The sequence below is a fragment of the Lycorma delicatula genome, chromosome 2 (genome assembly GCF_047948215.1).
Source record: "Lycorma delicatula isolate Av1 chromosome 2, ASM4794821v1, whole genome shotgun sequence".
NCBI lineage: Eukaryota > Metazoa > Arthropoda > Insecta > Hemiptera > Fulgoridae > Lycorma > Lycorma delicatula.
This window is the reverse complement of record NC_134456.1, coordinates 178,281,924-178,299,308: the sequence shown is the minus strand read 5'-3', so window position 1 is coordinate 178,299,308 and position 17,385 is coordinate 178,281,924. Positions and strand designations below refer to the sequence as shown.

At 27.2% G+C, this 17,385-nt stretch overlaps 1 protein-coding gene across 4 annotated transcripts in view; it reads left to right on the top strand.

Moving 5' to 3' along the window:
• Positions 1-1,504, top strand: part of gek (serine/threonine-protein kinase gek) — a 215,917-nt gene extending 214,413 nt beyond the window's left edge. For all 4 annotated transcript variants that reach the window (XM_075356769.1, XM_075356771.1, XM_075356770.1 and 1 more), the window contains one exon: positions 1,212-1,504. In XM_075356769.1, coding sequence (XP_075212884.1) covers positions 1,212-1,331 — 120 coding nt within the window. In that variant the 3' untranslated portion in view covers positions 1,332-1,504. The remainder of the gene's footprint in view (positions 1-1,211) is intronic.
• The last annotated feature ends 15,881 nt before the right edge of the window (positions 1,505-17,385 follow it).

Below are 17,385 nucleotides of genomic sequence, written 5' to 3'. Positions count from 1 at the left end.
TGATTCCTGTTGCTAGTTACCACCTGGAGTAGCCATTCCTTTGGATTTCTTAGCCATCATGCTTAACTATTTATATAAATGTAGTTTCTGATTTTAAGTCAGTCCATTGTTATGACTAGAGTTATTAGCCCTAGAAGTCCCCCACATCAATTCAATCTGAAATTTCTTTCAGACCTATCCAGGATCACAACATAAAGGCACAATCATTGAAAACCACAGCTGTCTTTTCTAATCCAGAGAAGAAACCCCAAACATATATATGTCATAAAAATTAATTTGTTAGATTTGTTCTTACTTGCTTAAATGGGAATGCGTACTGTTAAGAATCATTTAGAATTATTTAAAGAAAAATTCTTATTGAATGATTAGAACAGTTTAACTCTTTCATATATTATTATACAGTTGTGTATGATTATAAATAGGATAAAAATAAAAAAGGTCGTTCTGTATTTATGTTTGTGAAGTACATTTTTTAAAATTATTTGTAAGAATCCGGCTCCTAAATATGACATACATTCTTCAATTCTGTATTATAACATTTCTAACTTTTATTATTTTCACTGAACCCTAAACAATGTTTTATTGACTTAGCTTTGCTTCTGATGTTAGATTGTCTTCAATTAAAAAAATAACTCATTTATTTCATTTACCTTAGCATAAATTAGAATTTAGTGGTAAAAATAATTCAAAAAATTATAAAGTATAAAAAATTATAAAAATCTAAACAGCATTTTTCTATTTTTTTTATGAGTAATTATTGTCAATTTTACTCAATTCATTAGTATATTCTTAATATACTAATAACATTATACATACATACTATTATATACTATTACTATTATATACCATAATATACATACATTCTTAATAGTAGGAACAAATAACATTTGATTGATACATATTATCCTATAGTGAATCTAACTAAAATAAACTTGTTTTAGTAAATAAAAAGTAGAGATACAGAGAACACAACTGTACAATTCTTAATTACTGCTGTTTTTATGTTTTTAATTCAGATTATTAACTTATTAATATATGAAATTATCTTTTGGAATTTTTAATAACTGCAGTATTTTGAGCATCTTGCGGGTGATGATTACTGTCACTATTTGGAATTTATTACAGGCATTTTGTCTTATTATTTGTTTATCAAATATAGTTATTTTGTTTCAAATGTTAATTAGTTGATGATATTTTATTATTTTGTATAGGAACAGAATGCTGCCAGTGGCGGAAGTCCTAGACATTCTATAGCATCAAACAATAGTAGCAATCCTAGTACACCACCTAGCCCTGGACATGACCATGGCTCTTCAAGTTATGACAGTTAGAAAGGGCTTCTTTTTAAAAACCTACCCCCACACACTACCATCTAGCTGAGTGAAATTTAATAACACTACCACCCGACCGAACAATTCTCTACTTAATTAATTAATTAATACATGTTTCATGTTAATGATAATAATAGCAATATTAAAAATAATCTTATACAGTTTAAGAAAAGTGTAACCTGGACATCATAATATATATATATATATATATATATATATATAATTTACATTATTTATTATATAAATATCCTTTTTTTATTTTATTATGTATTACATATTATAAGATAATGTTACCTTCATTGTTATGTAATTAATAATATATATATTAACGGCCTTTCCTTACATAAATCTATGTATGCATTAATTTTGTTGACCGTAATAATAATAAATGTAATAATATGTTTGATAAATTATTGGTAATAGTAATGCTGTAATGTTCATATTATATTGCATCATGTTTCATTTACAATATGCTGCAAAAAATTATGATAGTAATAATAATAATAAAGTTTTAGATGCTAAATTTGGTAAACAGATGTTTCATTAGCTGTTTTGCAAAGAAGTAATATTAATTTTTTATAAAAAAATTTTAATGAAAAATTGTAAGAATGATTATACAGTTTCTTCTACAGCCACACTGTTGTTAAATTATGTCCTGATCTAATTCTAGCTTCTTCAGTAACTTTGCTTATAAGCTAGACATGTAATACACATACACAGCTGTACTAAGTTTGTGATTAATTATAGAAGGAACTGTATTATAGTACTTCTGATTTTCCTTGTGAAGTAGTAATTTGTAATCAATTGTTTGTATATTTACAAAAAATCAGATACTTTAAATTATTGTGAATGTATTCACACAATTTCACATAAACATGTGAGTATATTTATCTATAGAAATTATTCAATACCACTGGTAAAAAGCGGTAGGAACACTGCCCAATTACTTCAAGCATTTTGTGAATTTTGCCATATCTTCAGTTGCTCTTAGCCATGTGTAATATGTACTTTAAATTAAAAGTAACTGTAAAATTGATGTAATGTTACCATTGTAAGATTTCCAGGTAAGAATGCATTCCATTAAGACATTAATGCAGTACTAATTTTGTCTTAAAACAGCAGTTTATTGTAATGGTTTTTATTAGCAGATGTGGTAGTGAAAGCACTTCAACTGAAAAATAATTTAACAGTGCTCCTAACACTTTTCAGTATAATTTAATGAGTTTTAATTAACTTTGTATTAATTTTATTAGACACAGGAAGTATGTATGTATATTTTTTGATATACAAATGCTTAATATTTTAAGATATGTGTTTTTGGATTTTACTTGTGCCATTGGCTGTTTGTTATTAACTTTATTTGCTATGAACTTTGAGTCTTAAATAAAAATGCATTCTATAAGACAGTAATAGGATGAATTTGGATTTTTGATTTATCAGAATTGATTGTTAATTGTCAAAATATATTAAATTCTTTTTTCCTTTTTTATGAGTAATATTTTCAAAATTATAATTTTAGCAATAATAGTACTTTGTTTTTTTGCCTTATGAAAAGAAATAACTTGGTCAGTAAAAAATAAAGGGATTAAACTGCTTTACAAGGTAGTTTTGTTAATATTTTTATTAAATGAACTTGTTAAGAATTAAAAATGTTTTCAATATTTTATTTAAATAATTAATACAAAGTACCACCATTTAGTGGGAGATCTGATTGAATGGTTTATGATTTGTTACATCTACACTGCCACAAAATTCTGGATTTGAATGAGGGTTTTCTGTAGAAAAGACTGAGTCCATTTCCAGGAAACTTTTTGTGTTTTGAAGAAAAGTAATCTATTAAGCATACATTTTAGTCAAGTAAAGTGCTGTTCCTTTTCTGGGCAAAGATACCATGATAAATTATGGGTCTGTTTGTCTCATCTCAAGACAGTTTATCTACCTCGGCAGATAAATTATATTTTCTTTGATCTCTTCTCCATTGTATGTAGTTTTAGCTTAACGCTTTCTAAATCCATAACTTAAGACCTAAATAGATATATTCTTGGTATAGTTCAGTGGGAGCTGCTCTGCCAATGAACCAAACTGAGGACTCCATTTCATATGTTATGATTATACAGAAAACCCCAACTTGGACCATGGGTACTTACCAGTAAAGTCAGACCTGCTAATCCATCATAATATACATATACTGCATAGCTAAAATACTTAAACATTCAAAATTGAAAAACATGGAATGCAACACAATGGTAACAATATAGTGGTATGATTTCTTCTTCAATTGATAGACATTAAGCTATTGACAGATATTGCTACAAATGTTTCAACCACTAAGATTTATAAAAATTATAGTATGTCTGAGGTATATTCAGTAAAATGTGTTCAAAATAAGTGTGTATGATATAATGACATAATTTTTTATTATTTCCTACTTTTATGTAAATTAAAGTTTCTTTTCATAGAAATTTTTCAAACATTTAAGAATCTCTGGTATTTGAAGTAATCAGACATTTAAGCAATAATATTTGCATTTAGATCAGTTGTGCACAGATCTAATAGCTTTAAATAGCATTGCATTTTAAAGGGATTATTTAATTTCATATTTATTTAGATAAATATTCTTATTAACGGTAATAAGTTTGTCAATAAACTACCTCATGTAAAAGAAAATTATTTCTCTTTGTAATTATATTAGCAAAGTAAATGTAATGTTTATTTTGATAGGATATATTTCATTTCCTTATTCTCTCATCAGTCTGTTAATTTTAAAAAAGTAATGTTAATTATTTTTATTCAATGTGAACTGAAGATGAAGTAGAACTATGCAGAACATTGACCAAATACAGATCTTTTTAAAACCTACTTTAATGGTTAATGAAATAATTTTTTTTATCACAATTGATTCACTTTTAATGCCCAAGTTTTTTCTAGATCATAAATTGACATTGAAAAAATTGTGCATTCCTGATCTAAGTAATGTTTGCTACATAATCAGTAGATATTTGTTTATTTATCCACATACAGTAGAAATAATTACTATTGTTACTATTATAATTGTTATTTTAGCCTAAATTTTTTTGCCTAATAGAAAAAAATTATTGTCATAATCTGTTTTGTTTTTAAAATGTTGTGAATGTATTTTTTTTAACATGAGTGTACTTAAATACTTAGTGTTTAATTGTTTTATTTTGATTGTTTAGTAATTTTTTGTTTTTTGTACAGTCTACATAATTGGGAAATAATTCAGTTGATTGCTTCACTGGTTTGTATAAACTTGAGATGATGTATTTTCTATTTCTTTTATTGCTTTATTATCAGTATATTTTTAGAAGTATAAAGTTAATTTGTAGTTATTCTCCTTGTCAATGGCTATTTTGATATCAGCACTAGGATTAAATGATATTTCAAGATTATTTTATGAAAATGTTTAGTATAGTAGGATGAAAGTTGTTTAATTTGGGCTGTGAAGAAATTTTTCTTTTAAGTTAAGACTGGTGTTTTGTTTTTTAATTCATAAATAAGTGCTTTATATAGCATTGTTGTATATATTGTGCATTGAAATATTGGCTTTATTTTTATTTTTTCTAAAAGCAGCAGGATAATTGAAGAAAATAACAACAGTATGATAAAATATCTGAAGTTATTTCCACAATTTAGATGTATGAAAACATTAATTTTTAAAATAAAGCTAAAAATATGCCTAATATTGGTTCTGCAATCATACTTTTTCTTATGATTGTAACTTAGGACTGAATATTTCAAATGATAAAAATAGATGAGAATAACTTCTACTTTCCTAGTATTACTGTTATTTATCGTACAACAGTGAGTTCTATATCTTGGCCATGAAAACAATCAAGCAGTCAGTCAGGTTGTACATAAAAGGAAATTTCTGTATTTTTTAAGGATACAGTCATTTCAAGGTCCTAGTAAAACTTAAAATTAATAAATTTATTCTAGAATTAGATTTTAATTTATTATCTGTATTTGTATTATAATGATGTGGAATTCTGTATTCTAGTTCTTTCAAATCTTTTTGCCATTTCTTCACCCTGATATTCAACTGTAGTGCAGTATCATCAAACAGTTCATTATACTGAGAAATCTTTCAACATTGTTTTGTGTGAACAGATTAATTGATGTTTCAATTGCAGATTTTCTCAAATAAGTATTAATTTTCCACAATACAGTTGAGCACTATTATACTTTATTACTAAAATTTTCAAGTGCATTAATTCAGATGAGACTAATATATATATATATATATATATATATATATATATATATATATATATATATATATATATATCATAGTAATACTTGGCTATATATAGTCATATATATACTTGTCATATACATGACTATATATGTATATATAGTCGTGTATATGACAAGTTTACTACAGTCATGTATTGGCTATGATTAAAGTATTCAAAAAGCAGCCTTCCTTCTGCCATTCTCCAATCTTTTTTTATTATTAATTTATATTAGATGATAGGAATAGCTCCAGCTTTACCGAATAGATGGAGTATCCATTTGGAAAACATACAGGAAATTGAATCCTAATGCAAGCCCACAACCCATAGGTTATCCCCTCAATCAATCTCCATTAAGGGAGTAGTAGCTCCATTTACTACTGATGTCTCAGTTTTTCTGATAGATTGATTACACTAGCTGGCTGACCCAATTTGTATCCAGAAACCTACTCTGAAGTTAAATGAATCAGCAATAAATAAAGTTAGGGTTGAGGAAAGGTGAAGTAACAGCTCACAATATGCTGCAAGCTCCTTGGGTGACAAAGGAGGGGTAATTCAATCTTTTTTCTCATAAAGAATATTCTAACATACAATAACATTTAATCCTAGTTCTAATAAGGGGTGAACAGCCACATTTGTATTTAAAACAATAAAATAATATTTCTATAATTTTCTTATGTGTTACTTTGTAGTGTGTAATTTAATGATTAGGAATTGTTGAAAAGATAAGTCGTAGTAATCATTCTTGTTATTCATAATTAATAAGAAATTTATCAGGGCTTCAGAAATAGTAATATTAATAATACACTAACAAGTAATTCAGGCGAGGACGTTGTTGTCAATTTTTGTATATTGTTTATTATTATCAATGCATATTGTATAATGTATTAGTAGAATTATAATATTAGTAATGTATACTGTAATAGAAATTCTCTTACCCTTACATTAGTTGAATATCGTTATGGTTTAATCATGAATGAAAATATATATTTATAATTTTTAATTTATTTATTATTTTGTATTTACTAATTTTTTCTTTCATTGTAGTTAAATATAAAATTGTATAATATTCTTAAAAAAATAAAAACATAGAAGTTATTACATTTCAAACAGATGTATTACTTGATTAATAAATATTAAAAAGGTATGCTTCATTAATTAATTTATTAACTGTTTTTAACTTAGCTTTTTAATGTTTACTGTATAATACAAATTCTTTTTTACATTTTATGTATGGTAATGTAGAGGAAAAAGAAGCATTCACAGTCTTCCTAAGTATATTACACTATAAATATAAATTCCATGACAAATATTTCAAATTAATTAATATAGTATTACGAAAGTAAAATAGTAATAAAGTTAATTATTGTTCAATAAATTATTAATTATAACACAGGAAAGTTTTTTGTTTAACAATATTTTAGGATAACAGAATTAATTCCATGTAAAAATGTTTTGGTTTTCGTGTCATATTTATATTTTGCTGCAAGTATATCTATTTAATCTTTAAAAAAGTGCTCTACTTAAATCTTACTGCTAGTAATGACTGATGATTGTGCTATTTCAGCGTAATTTATCAATATCATTTAAAAGTTTTCTGTAATATGTTCACTATATCCACAATAAATTATTTTCTTAAAAACTTGATTTAAAAAGAGTTAATTTGAAAACTTTGTATTCTCTCAAATGATCTTGAAAGAAATTTTATACTGTTATTTTTAAAGTTAAATCAGTAATATAAATTGCAGATTTTTAAACAACTGATTAATTACTAAACCAAAAAACAGCTAATCATGCCAATAACAAAATATTTAGACAATTTGTAATAGTTTTGATCCTTGGTATTAATTTCTTTTCTTTATGTATAGTGATTTTGTTACCATTGATTTTTTCTGGATTTAGATAAGAGGGATTCATCAGACGTTTTATACAGATGCACTTCCTGAGAGTTACATACTTAAATGGTATCTCAGTGAGTACTTCATTTAGAATGAAATAAATATCTCATTCAAAATATTTAGGAAACAAAATATAAATTTGGTTAATATAATAGTTTTAGTTGATATTTCCTAATTATGATCATTCATAATTTAAATGATCATTCCATAGAAATAGGATCATTCAATTTTGAATTTCCTAATTCAAAATATTTCCTAAATAAATAATATTTTGAATGAAAAGATTTCAATTTAAGTTATTTTTTCAGTGATGCATTAACTTCAGGCATAATTTATTGAAATTCATTTTAAAGAAAAAAGTTTTCAATAACTGAAATTAGAAGTTACAAAAATTTGTTTTTCAGATTTAAAAACATTTCATGTTTAAACAGAACATAACTAACTATTTTATTTACATTACTAACAAATTAACAATTAAAGAAATATTAATATTAAAGAACAATCCAGTTTTTTCTGTCTCATTACTAAATTGTTTTTCATTATAGAAAATTCTGTATCACATGAAAAGATCTCGCATACTGTTGCCTGGACCTACAGTATTAGAAGATACATATTAAAGTTCTTAATTAATATTCACTTTGATTTGAAGATTTTATTTTGCATGTTTGACAGTGATAAAACCCAAATTTGTTATGATTTATTTAAAAAATTATCATTTTATGTTTCATATATTCATATTTTTATAACTTAATATTAAATCATATCAGATATTATGTAAATTTTTAAATTTAATATTGTTATTTTTGTATATGTACATGTTTTTTATAATTTATTTGTTGAATATTTTTATTTATTTATTATACTCTTGTAAGTAAATTTTTTTTTATAATAATGACATTGCTTATCTCCTCCTCCATTGCTGTCATAATAACCTTTCATTTAGTTGGTTCTGATAACTATTCATCTAGAATATTCTGAATTTAAATGCTGAAAGAGCTGGCTATTTTTCACATTACCATCATTTTTTTTCCATGAAAAAGATTATGGTTACTAAAATTGGGTGTTTGTAAAATATTTTTAAAAAGATTATTTTTCTGGTGCAAACATATATTACTGCAAAATAAATACTTATGAAAATCCTAGTGCTACAAGTTGAAAATATCAAATCTTGTTTGAATAATATAGTATAAAAAAGATAAGGAAGGACAAGCCCACTTAGATTGTGATAGGAAGTTAATTTGTCTTGTAGAAATTTTACAATGGCTTTCTAAAAAATTTTAGTCTGTGCCAGTAAACATATACATTTTTATATTAAAACTGTAAGCATTAAAGTGGTTTGCTATGATTTGCAGTCTAATTTTATTTAGGACCAAAATAATAAATTTAATTCTGGTCAAGTGCTTAATGTGTAGAAATGAGTAAAAAGATATGCGTAATTTGGGTATTTGAATTTAATTATTTAAAGTTTTGTATGTAATCAATTCTATTGTAAACTGTATCTAACTTGTAACCACATGAAAAGAAAATGAAGAAATTTATGAGGGAAAACAATTTAATAATTTATTATATAAAATACCTTTTTTTTTCTCAGGTTTTCACTATAAGTTAATGACATAAGGATTAATTACAGATTTCTAGAATGATCCTATCCACCTGCTTGTGTAATCACTCAACATTGATTAATCTTGAGAAAAATATGAAAACCTATTAACAACCCTAAAATAATAATGGGTTTAAACCAGTGGTCACCAAACTCATTAGTCAAAAGAGCCAAAGATCAGCATTCAACGATTAAGATTTCTTTTGAGAGCCAAATTTCTTTTCAAGAACCATGTTTTTATAAGTCTGTTTAAATTAGCTACTAACTTTAAATAAAAGCAAATATAATAATAATAATAATAATAATAATAATAATAATGTTATTTATTGACAAAAAAATTATTTTTACATTAAAATAAATATATTACAAAACGCACATTTAATGTGTGAAACAACATTAAAGGTCATTGTTTTAAACAGTGACCTTGCATTTCCTTGGAAAGTTTGAACAAGTTAGGTTTGCATGTTGTTTTTAATTTTTCAAGCAGGATTCCAGGTTCTCATCAGTAAGACAATTTCTGAATTTACTTTTGATAAGGTTTATGGTTGAAAAAGATTGTTCACATGAATATGTAGAGCCAAAGAGGAAAGTCAGGACTATTCCAGGTGTTGAAAATTATCATGTCTTCCTTCTCCAGGTTTTCAAAGCAGACCACTTTATCTGTGAACTAAGATCACATTTTTTTTTCTCCAGTTTTTCCATATCAGCATTAAGGTGTTCAAATTTGGAGCTCCATAATTCTGTTTTAACTCCAATAATTGCATTTCAAAAGCGCCAATCCAATATTAAAGGGTGAAAACTTCAATCCCGTTACATCAGCACTGAGAAGAGGTACTTTAACAAAGGCTAATGTCACTATGCTATTTTTGAATTCCTGAAACCTTCGTAGAAAACATTGCCTCAAATTAAAAATTTTTTTGAAATAGTAAATGTCAATTACTGAGCTATTTTCTTGGAAATGTTTCAGCAGGCTTGGAAAATGAATTAATGTTTCTCTTTCAAAATCTTGAGCAGAAAGGAATAATTTGTTTTCAAATGAAATGTCTTCTTCCAACATCAAAAAAATTGTTTTTCCTTTCCCTTGCAGTTTACAATTAAGATTATTTAGATGAGACATAACGTGTACTATGAAGTAAAATTTTTGGATCCACTGATCGTCTGTTAGTTCAGGATAGTCAACCTTCTCAAGGAGAAATGCTTTAATTTCTAATAATAAGAAAGTGAAGCATTTTAAAATGTTTCTTCTTGAAAGCCAATGCACCCTATTATGCAAAAGAAGAACTGGATATTTTCTCTCCATTTCAAATGAAGATTCTTTGTATTGGTTATGATAAAAGAAATTTAATTACAATTGTGTTTACATTCTTGATCACCAACTTCATAACATTGCAGATTCTTCTGGGAATGTCTGCACATAAAGCGCTTCTTGATGAATGTTGCAATGATAAACAAGTATCTCATGATTTATTTTTTCCTTTAAAATAGAAGCAACCTTCTCACTCCAGTCATATTTTTTGCCCCATCTGGTAAAATTGAAACGATTTTTTCCAGTGGAATATGATGTTTCTCCACGCATTCAATGACAGCATTTGCAATATCCTTGCCATGTGTTTGACCTTTCAGTGGCATAATCCTAAAAGTTCATCTTTAGGACCCACAAACAATATAAATCAAACAAAAAATGAAACTTGTGCTGTGTCATTTATGTCACAAAATTCGTCAACAGCTATTGATAAAACTAAAACCAATTTAAGATCTTCGATTTGCTGAACTGTTATGTTCTAAGACATTTTGACTATTCTGTCTTTTACTGTTTTAGCACACAGTGGTAACTAATTTTTTAAAGAATTTCTGCCTTGTTCTTAAAATCCCAGAATAGCTCTTTGGATGCATTTATAAAACAACTGTTAATGTATTCACCGTCTGTGTACAGTTTGCCTCTCTTGGTAATCTCTTGATCAACAATCAAGCTTACAATATTAATATTGTTATAAGATTGCACCCAATAATTAATTACAGAACTTGATTTTTCTTGACTCTTCTGAAGTTCCTCAACTGCTTTCTTCCTCGCATCACCGGCAGGATATTTACTGCCAAATGACGCATGCATAGTTGTAAAGTGTCTCTCCAAATTTGATTTCTTGTAATACACCAATTTTTTCTTGACAAATAACACAAGTTGGAAGGCCATTTGAGTTTTGTATAAACACAAATGATTCGGTTCATTCAACTTTAGTTTCATGGTTTTCCTGTTCTGTTTTTCTTTGCTTCTTCTTTGTAGCCATGTCAGATAGGTGGCACCTAAAAACATGTTTTGTTTTATAACAATAAAAGCAGCAACACAAAGTTATAACAACTTATTAAATTGATGCCAAAAATACCTGTAAGATCTGTAGCTTGTTAAAAGATACTAGTAGTCTAATGCACCGAGTAGATACTCTTGTCGCTCACGAGAGACTTTTCAGTATGCCAAGCACTGACCATTGACCTCACTAATGGACCATCTGTTTGGCTTACTTTTGCTCAACTTGTGCGTTAGTCGTATGTGCCCCCTCCGCACTCGCCTGTGCATCAACCTAGCCGACACCCTACTTGCCCACACATAATTGAAATCAATTCATGGCAGAGCCGCATGCAGCTCACGAGCCGTGGTTTGCTGACCATTGGTTTAGATAATTAAATTAAAAGAAATCCTTGTCTCATTTATGATTGGAATTTTATTGCCCTCACTCTGCCAGCAGTGCTGAGTAAACAGGTATATCATTTAAGTTCAGAATTAACTTTAAAAAAAAAAAAAGAAAATACTTATTGAATGTGAGACAACAGTTTATTTTTATTATTTAATGTAGAACATTCATCCACTAATCTATTAACAAACTATGTTTAAGAATTACATTGTGGAATTAATTAACTTTAAATTGGTAGTAGGAATTTTTTGGTTTTAGGTCAGTTTAGAGTGAGGTTGAAAAATTAGCATATTGATAAGTAATAAATTAAGGTTGGGTTTGAGTTATTTCAACTTCAGAAAATTTGTATTTTTCAACTGATAAGAAAAATGTTGAGATAACATCAGTTTTTAGTCTTACTTACTGAATTTAAATAGCTCTTACCAGGAATGTGATTAAACTTATTAGTCAGTACACAATATGTTCAACTGTTTATATTCACCCTACTATTGAAATCATTTTTTTTTTCAGATATAATTTTCTTTCACTAAAATTATTGTAATGCAGTGATTGGAATTCTTTGGTTCATTTTTGGAATGTTATAATTTTTGAGATCACTTCATTTTTAACATTGTTGAGTTGCACAGCTAATATTTTTTTTTTTTTAAATTAGAGAAATCATTAATTACTTAATGAAATCTTGGTACCTCTCTGTCACTTTCTAAGTTCATTTGTGAACTCATTTTTTTTTTGTAAGCATCTTGCTTCAAACAATTTTTATTTATATAATTTTTAACTTATTTCTGTATTTAAAAAAATAATACATATTTTTAATGCAGTCTTATTTGATTACACTGAAAACATGCTTTTGGTATACAACAATATTTATATTTGTATTCTTTATTTATCTTTTTAATCATATTACGTGTTTATAAAAAAAACTCCTCGGTTTCAACTATTATTTATTTAAATTATTACTTACATGGGTGTATATTCTGAAGGGCCAATTCTGAAGTTTTTTTTTGTTTTAATACACTTTGATATGTGCACCGTTCATTGCCCTGCACACATCCAGATGGTAATCTAGCTCTGCCCACATAGTCGTCATATTTTAGGTGTAGTGGATGCTACTGTCTGCCATAAAAATCCTTTCCTGTAAATGGTTGATGTTATGGACTTTCTCTAAATAAACTATGTTTTTCACTTGCCCCCACAAAAAGAAATCTAGTAGAGTCATGTCTGGGCTCTGTGGTGGTCATGTGGTCGGCCATCCTCTTCCAATCTACCTGTTTTGAAACTGAATGTTTAATGCAGCACGGACATGGTTGCTATAGTGTGGTGGAGCTCCATCTAGCTGATAAAAACTTGACAGTTTTTCTTTTTCAATATCATCAATCTGTGGAAAGATGAAAGTTTGAGCACATCAAAGAAAATATTCCCATTAAATGTGCTTTCCCAAAAAATGAATGAGCCCAAAATACAGTCATTATCTGTCTGCACCAAACGTTGAATTTGGAGAGTGATGTTTGATAAATTCATGCAATAACTCTGATCCCCAAATCCTGCAATTGTGTCAGTTTACTGATTCACTAATATAAAATGTCACCTCAACTGAAAACATGACATTTTTCAGGTAGTCCTTATTCTCATTTCATCAATGTTGTTAAACATTAAAGCTGTAAACTCCAATCTTTTCACTTTGTCATTAGGTTTGATTTCACAAAAAAGTTGTATCATATATGCATGTTGCCTAAGTTTCTTACACACCACTTTTACACTGTGGATTTAGGTATTCCTAACTCTAAACTGCATCTTGCTAATGACTTTTTCAAGCTACACATGCAAGATGCTCAGATCTGTTGCACAATTTGTTCAGAACAGACAGCCTGCCTGGTGATTTCCCCTTTAAGCCTGGTTTCTTAAACTGATTTAACCACTGAGTATTTTATTCATAGGCACTGCACTGCCATATTAATGTCGATAATTATGCTGAACTGTGATAATCAATCTTGTTTCGATAAACAAATCGTACACTGAGCTTTCAGCTGCAGTGTTGTCATGACAGAATGCGACTGCTGACCAGATATGTAGTGAAAGTCACAGTGAGGCCAACCATGACAAATATTTGTGGATAAAAAACTTAATATAACATATAAATTTGAAAACCAGATGCTTTTAGTTGATTTCAATAAATTTTTTTGGAACTAAGGAGTTCTTTTATAAACCCCCATATAGCAGATTTGCTTTCTAACTTAGTAATAAATGTTTTTTAACAGTATTCATATTATACAAAAAGATTTTAAACATTTAAAAAGTATATATATTCAAATTTATTTTCTTCCCATAAATAATGTATATGATTTATTTTTAATTATTATACTGAAAAAACTTGCAGCAGTTAAATTATAAATGTAATCATTAGAAGAAATACTATAAATTGTCTACTGTATTTTACTGTTAGTTATTTAAAAATTACTTAGAAATGTTGCTTGTAAATGTAATTTTAGTTTTAAAAAACTTAATTGTGTAATCATACGGTGTTAATTGTATCATTATAACTTCTAAGCATTTTATAACGAACAAAAAAGAGTTTTATAATTTTTTAAAAATATGTGTATTATTATTGCTGGTCACAATTGCAGTGTTTATTAATATGTCAAATTTATTTATAATAGTAATAATAAATTAGTATATATTTGTATAGAGCTCATCATCACTGCTAATTTTTCATTTAAAGTAATGATGTACAAACAGAATGAAGTGAAGGTTATTTTGTTTTCTGTGACAAGATTTCTTGTTTGATTTTTATATTGTACTTATTTTACATAGGATTCATCTCTTTTAAATAAGTATATTTGTACTTATTTAAACTTACTTAAAGTAAGAATACTTTGTAAACCTCTACAATTTTTTTTCTGATTTTCTTGACAAAGATTATTTTTGCAAGTATTTTTTCTGATTATCTTATGTCATGAAAATTATACGTGGAAGATGTTTTTATTTAAGAAGGCAGACAAAAGATAAAGTAGACATTTTTTTTGTATGTGATTATGCCAACTAGGGACCATGCCGATATAATTTCCTTTTTACTCTCTTCTCCTCTTTCTTGCTTTTCCATAAGTCTTTCATTCCTTGAGTCTGAAATAATTTCCTTTCTTCAGTCCATTTGTTGCCAGCGTGCTTTTTCTTATCTCCCATAAGAACCTTAATTTTGTTGACATGTTGATGTGTTTTCTAAATTCTTCTCTATTTAAGCAGTCTTTGTCATTAATTTTAAGTTTTTGAAGTTCTTCAATTTATTTGGTGTAACCTCCCATACTTTTCATGTTGAAATTTTTTGAAAAATCTGTTTGTTAATTCTGGAAAGGCTCATTTTAATCTTGTTGTGTCTGTATTATATTAGTCTTTTCTTTCACATTGTGGTTCCAGATGTTTTTAGTGATCCTGGGTCATGGATTCTTTTCAATATTCTTTTGATTTTTAGAAGGTTATCTAGATTGGGTGAGCTGACTGTCTCTATGCCATACAGGATTACTGCCTTAACTGCAGAGTTGTAATGTGTAATTTTGTATTGGTGGACAGTTTTTCTTATTATAAATATTCTTAGTTGTGAAATTTAGTTTTATCTATTTTAAGTTTCCTTGATCGATTGTTAGTTTTTGTCTCTTCTATTATATTAGAGTTTATGATCTCTCCAAAATATTTTAATTGTTTTTCTGTATTTTGTTTTTGGATGTTCTCTGTGGCTAGTCATCATTTTGTTCTTTCGGCAACTTCTTTTAGTACATTGATTTAAGCAGTTGCTTCTTTGTTTGGTTTCCGCTAGCAGAGCTAAGTTATCTCCAAAGGCTAAGTATTTAACTATAAGACTCTTATTTTGAGTTCCTATTATAGCATCTTGAGTTATTTTTCTCCCAGAAGGCCTTCATAATTTTGCCTATGACAATGTTGAAGAGTCATGTAGACAAACCATCTCCTTGAAGTCCTGTTTTGATTTTGAATGGTTCACTAATTTCTCCTTGGAATTTAACTTTAGAAGTGGTATTGGTTAGAGTCAATTTAATCAGATTGAGTGTTTTCTGGTCTACCCCATACTCTACTACTAATATGTTGAATAGAGATTCTCTGTCAACTGAACCGTATGGTTTCTGGAAGTTGACGAAGGAGATGTATATATTTCTGTCCTATTGCATAATTTGCGAATTAATTTTAAGCTCAGTTTCTGTTTCAGACATAATCGTCCTCTTGTGATCTAAATCCTTGTAATATTCTCCCTGGAGGCAACAGTAGTATGATTGCATGATCTCAGTAATAAATTTGTAGACATTTTATTTAAGAAAAACAGTTTTAATTTGTATTTTTTCATAAAAGTTTTTATAGTTATTCACATTCACGTACACACAATTTTTAGTTTACTGTAAATATAAATTGTCATAATATTTTTGCCTTTTCAAATTTTATTATTAATTAATTAAAGGTTTATATGCATATGATTTTATTTTGTATATTTTCCCTTTGATTGTTTTATTATTCTTTATAATCAAGGCACATCTTCAACAGGAGTATCTACATATTTAAATGCAGTTTTAGCATGTTTCCTATGTAGTTAACATATGTGATTTCTTTTGTTTTTTGCTGACATCTATTTTCCTATTAGATCACAATGGTGAAAATAAAATTTATCTTTTCTAAACTTAAATTAATCAATGAAATAAACATTGATTTATTCATTCTGATGAAATATCCAAAAAAAGACTACACTATAGAATGATAAAAATATGATTCCAAAAAAAAAACAAAATAGTCTGTTGTTGATATACATATTTAAATAAATGTACAATTTTATTAATTTTTATTTTAGTTATTATTTTTATCTTCCCTAGAATTTCATTTGGGAAAAATGATAATAAAATTAAAAAAAAAAAAATTATTTAACAGCTCTACATGATAATGTTTATATTTATGTTGATAGATTTAAATCCAGTTTGGCATGATGTTAGTCATTTTGATCTTATATTGTTGGATACCATATGAATTAACTACTAACTTATTCCAGTCCTTATATCTATTTATGGAATTAATGTACAGTCTAGATAACAGCTTTTAAGAATAATGTATGGTTAAAATTTAGAGCAGCAAAAATATTCTTTTTATGAAAATTTTTATGAGAATATTTTTTAAATTAGAAAAAAGAGACTGGGATTTTTGTGCTGTTAACTTTTTTTAGCATTAAAGTAATGTTCTATTTTTATATAAACTTTGCATATCAATGCAATCACACTATTGTTACCTCCAGCATATTCATTAAATTGAATTATCTGTTTTATTCTCTCTGAATAGTGTAATTATGATGAAACATAACACACATACACATTTTTATTGCTATTGCTGACTGGAACTGATGCATAACTTGAGGTGTATTGGCCTTGTTACTCGGGGAAAACAGCTGTCTAGTATTACATAAACTCCATTGAAAAAAAAAAAATATATATATATATATATATATACACTAAAGACATTAAGAGTACAAATAAAATTAACTCTAGATTAAGGGCAGTTAAAATTTAAGGTTTTTTAAAGAATAATGCCAACCTTTTAGGAATTTGTATCTCAGAAAAGTTTTTTTTACATACCTAA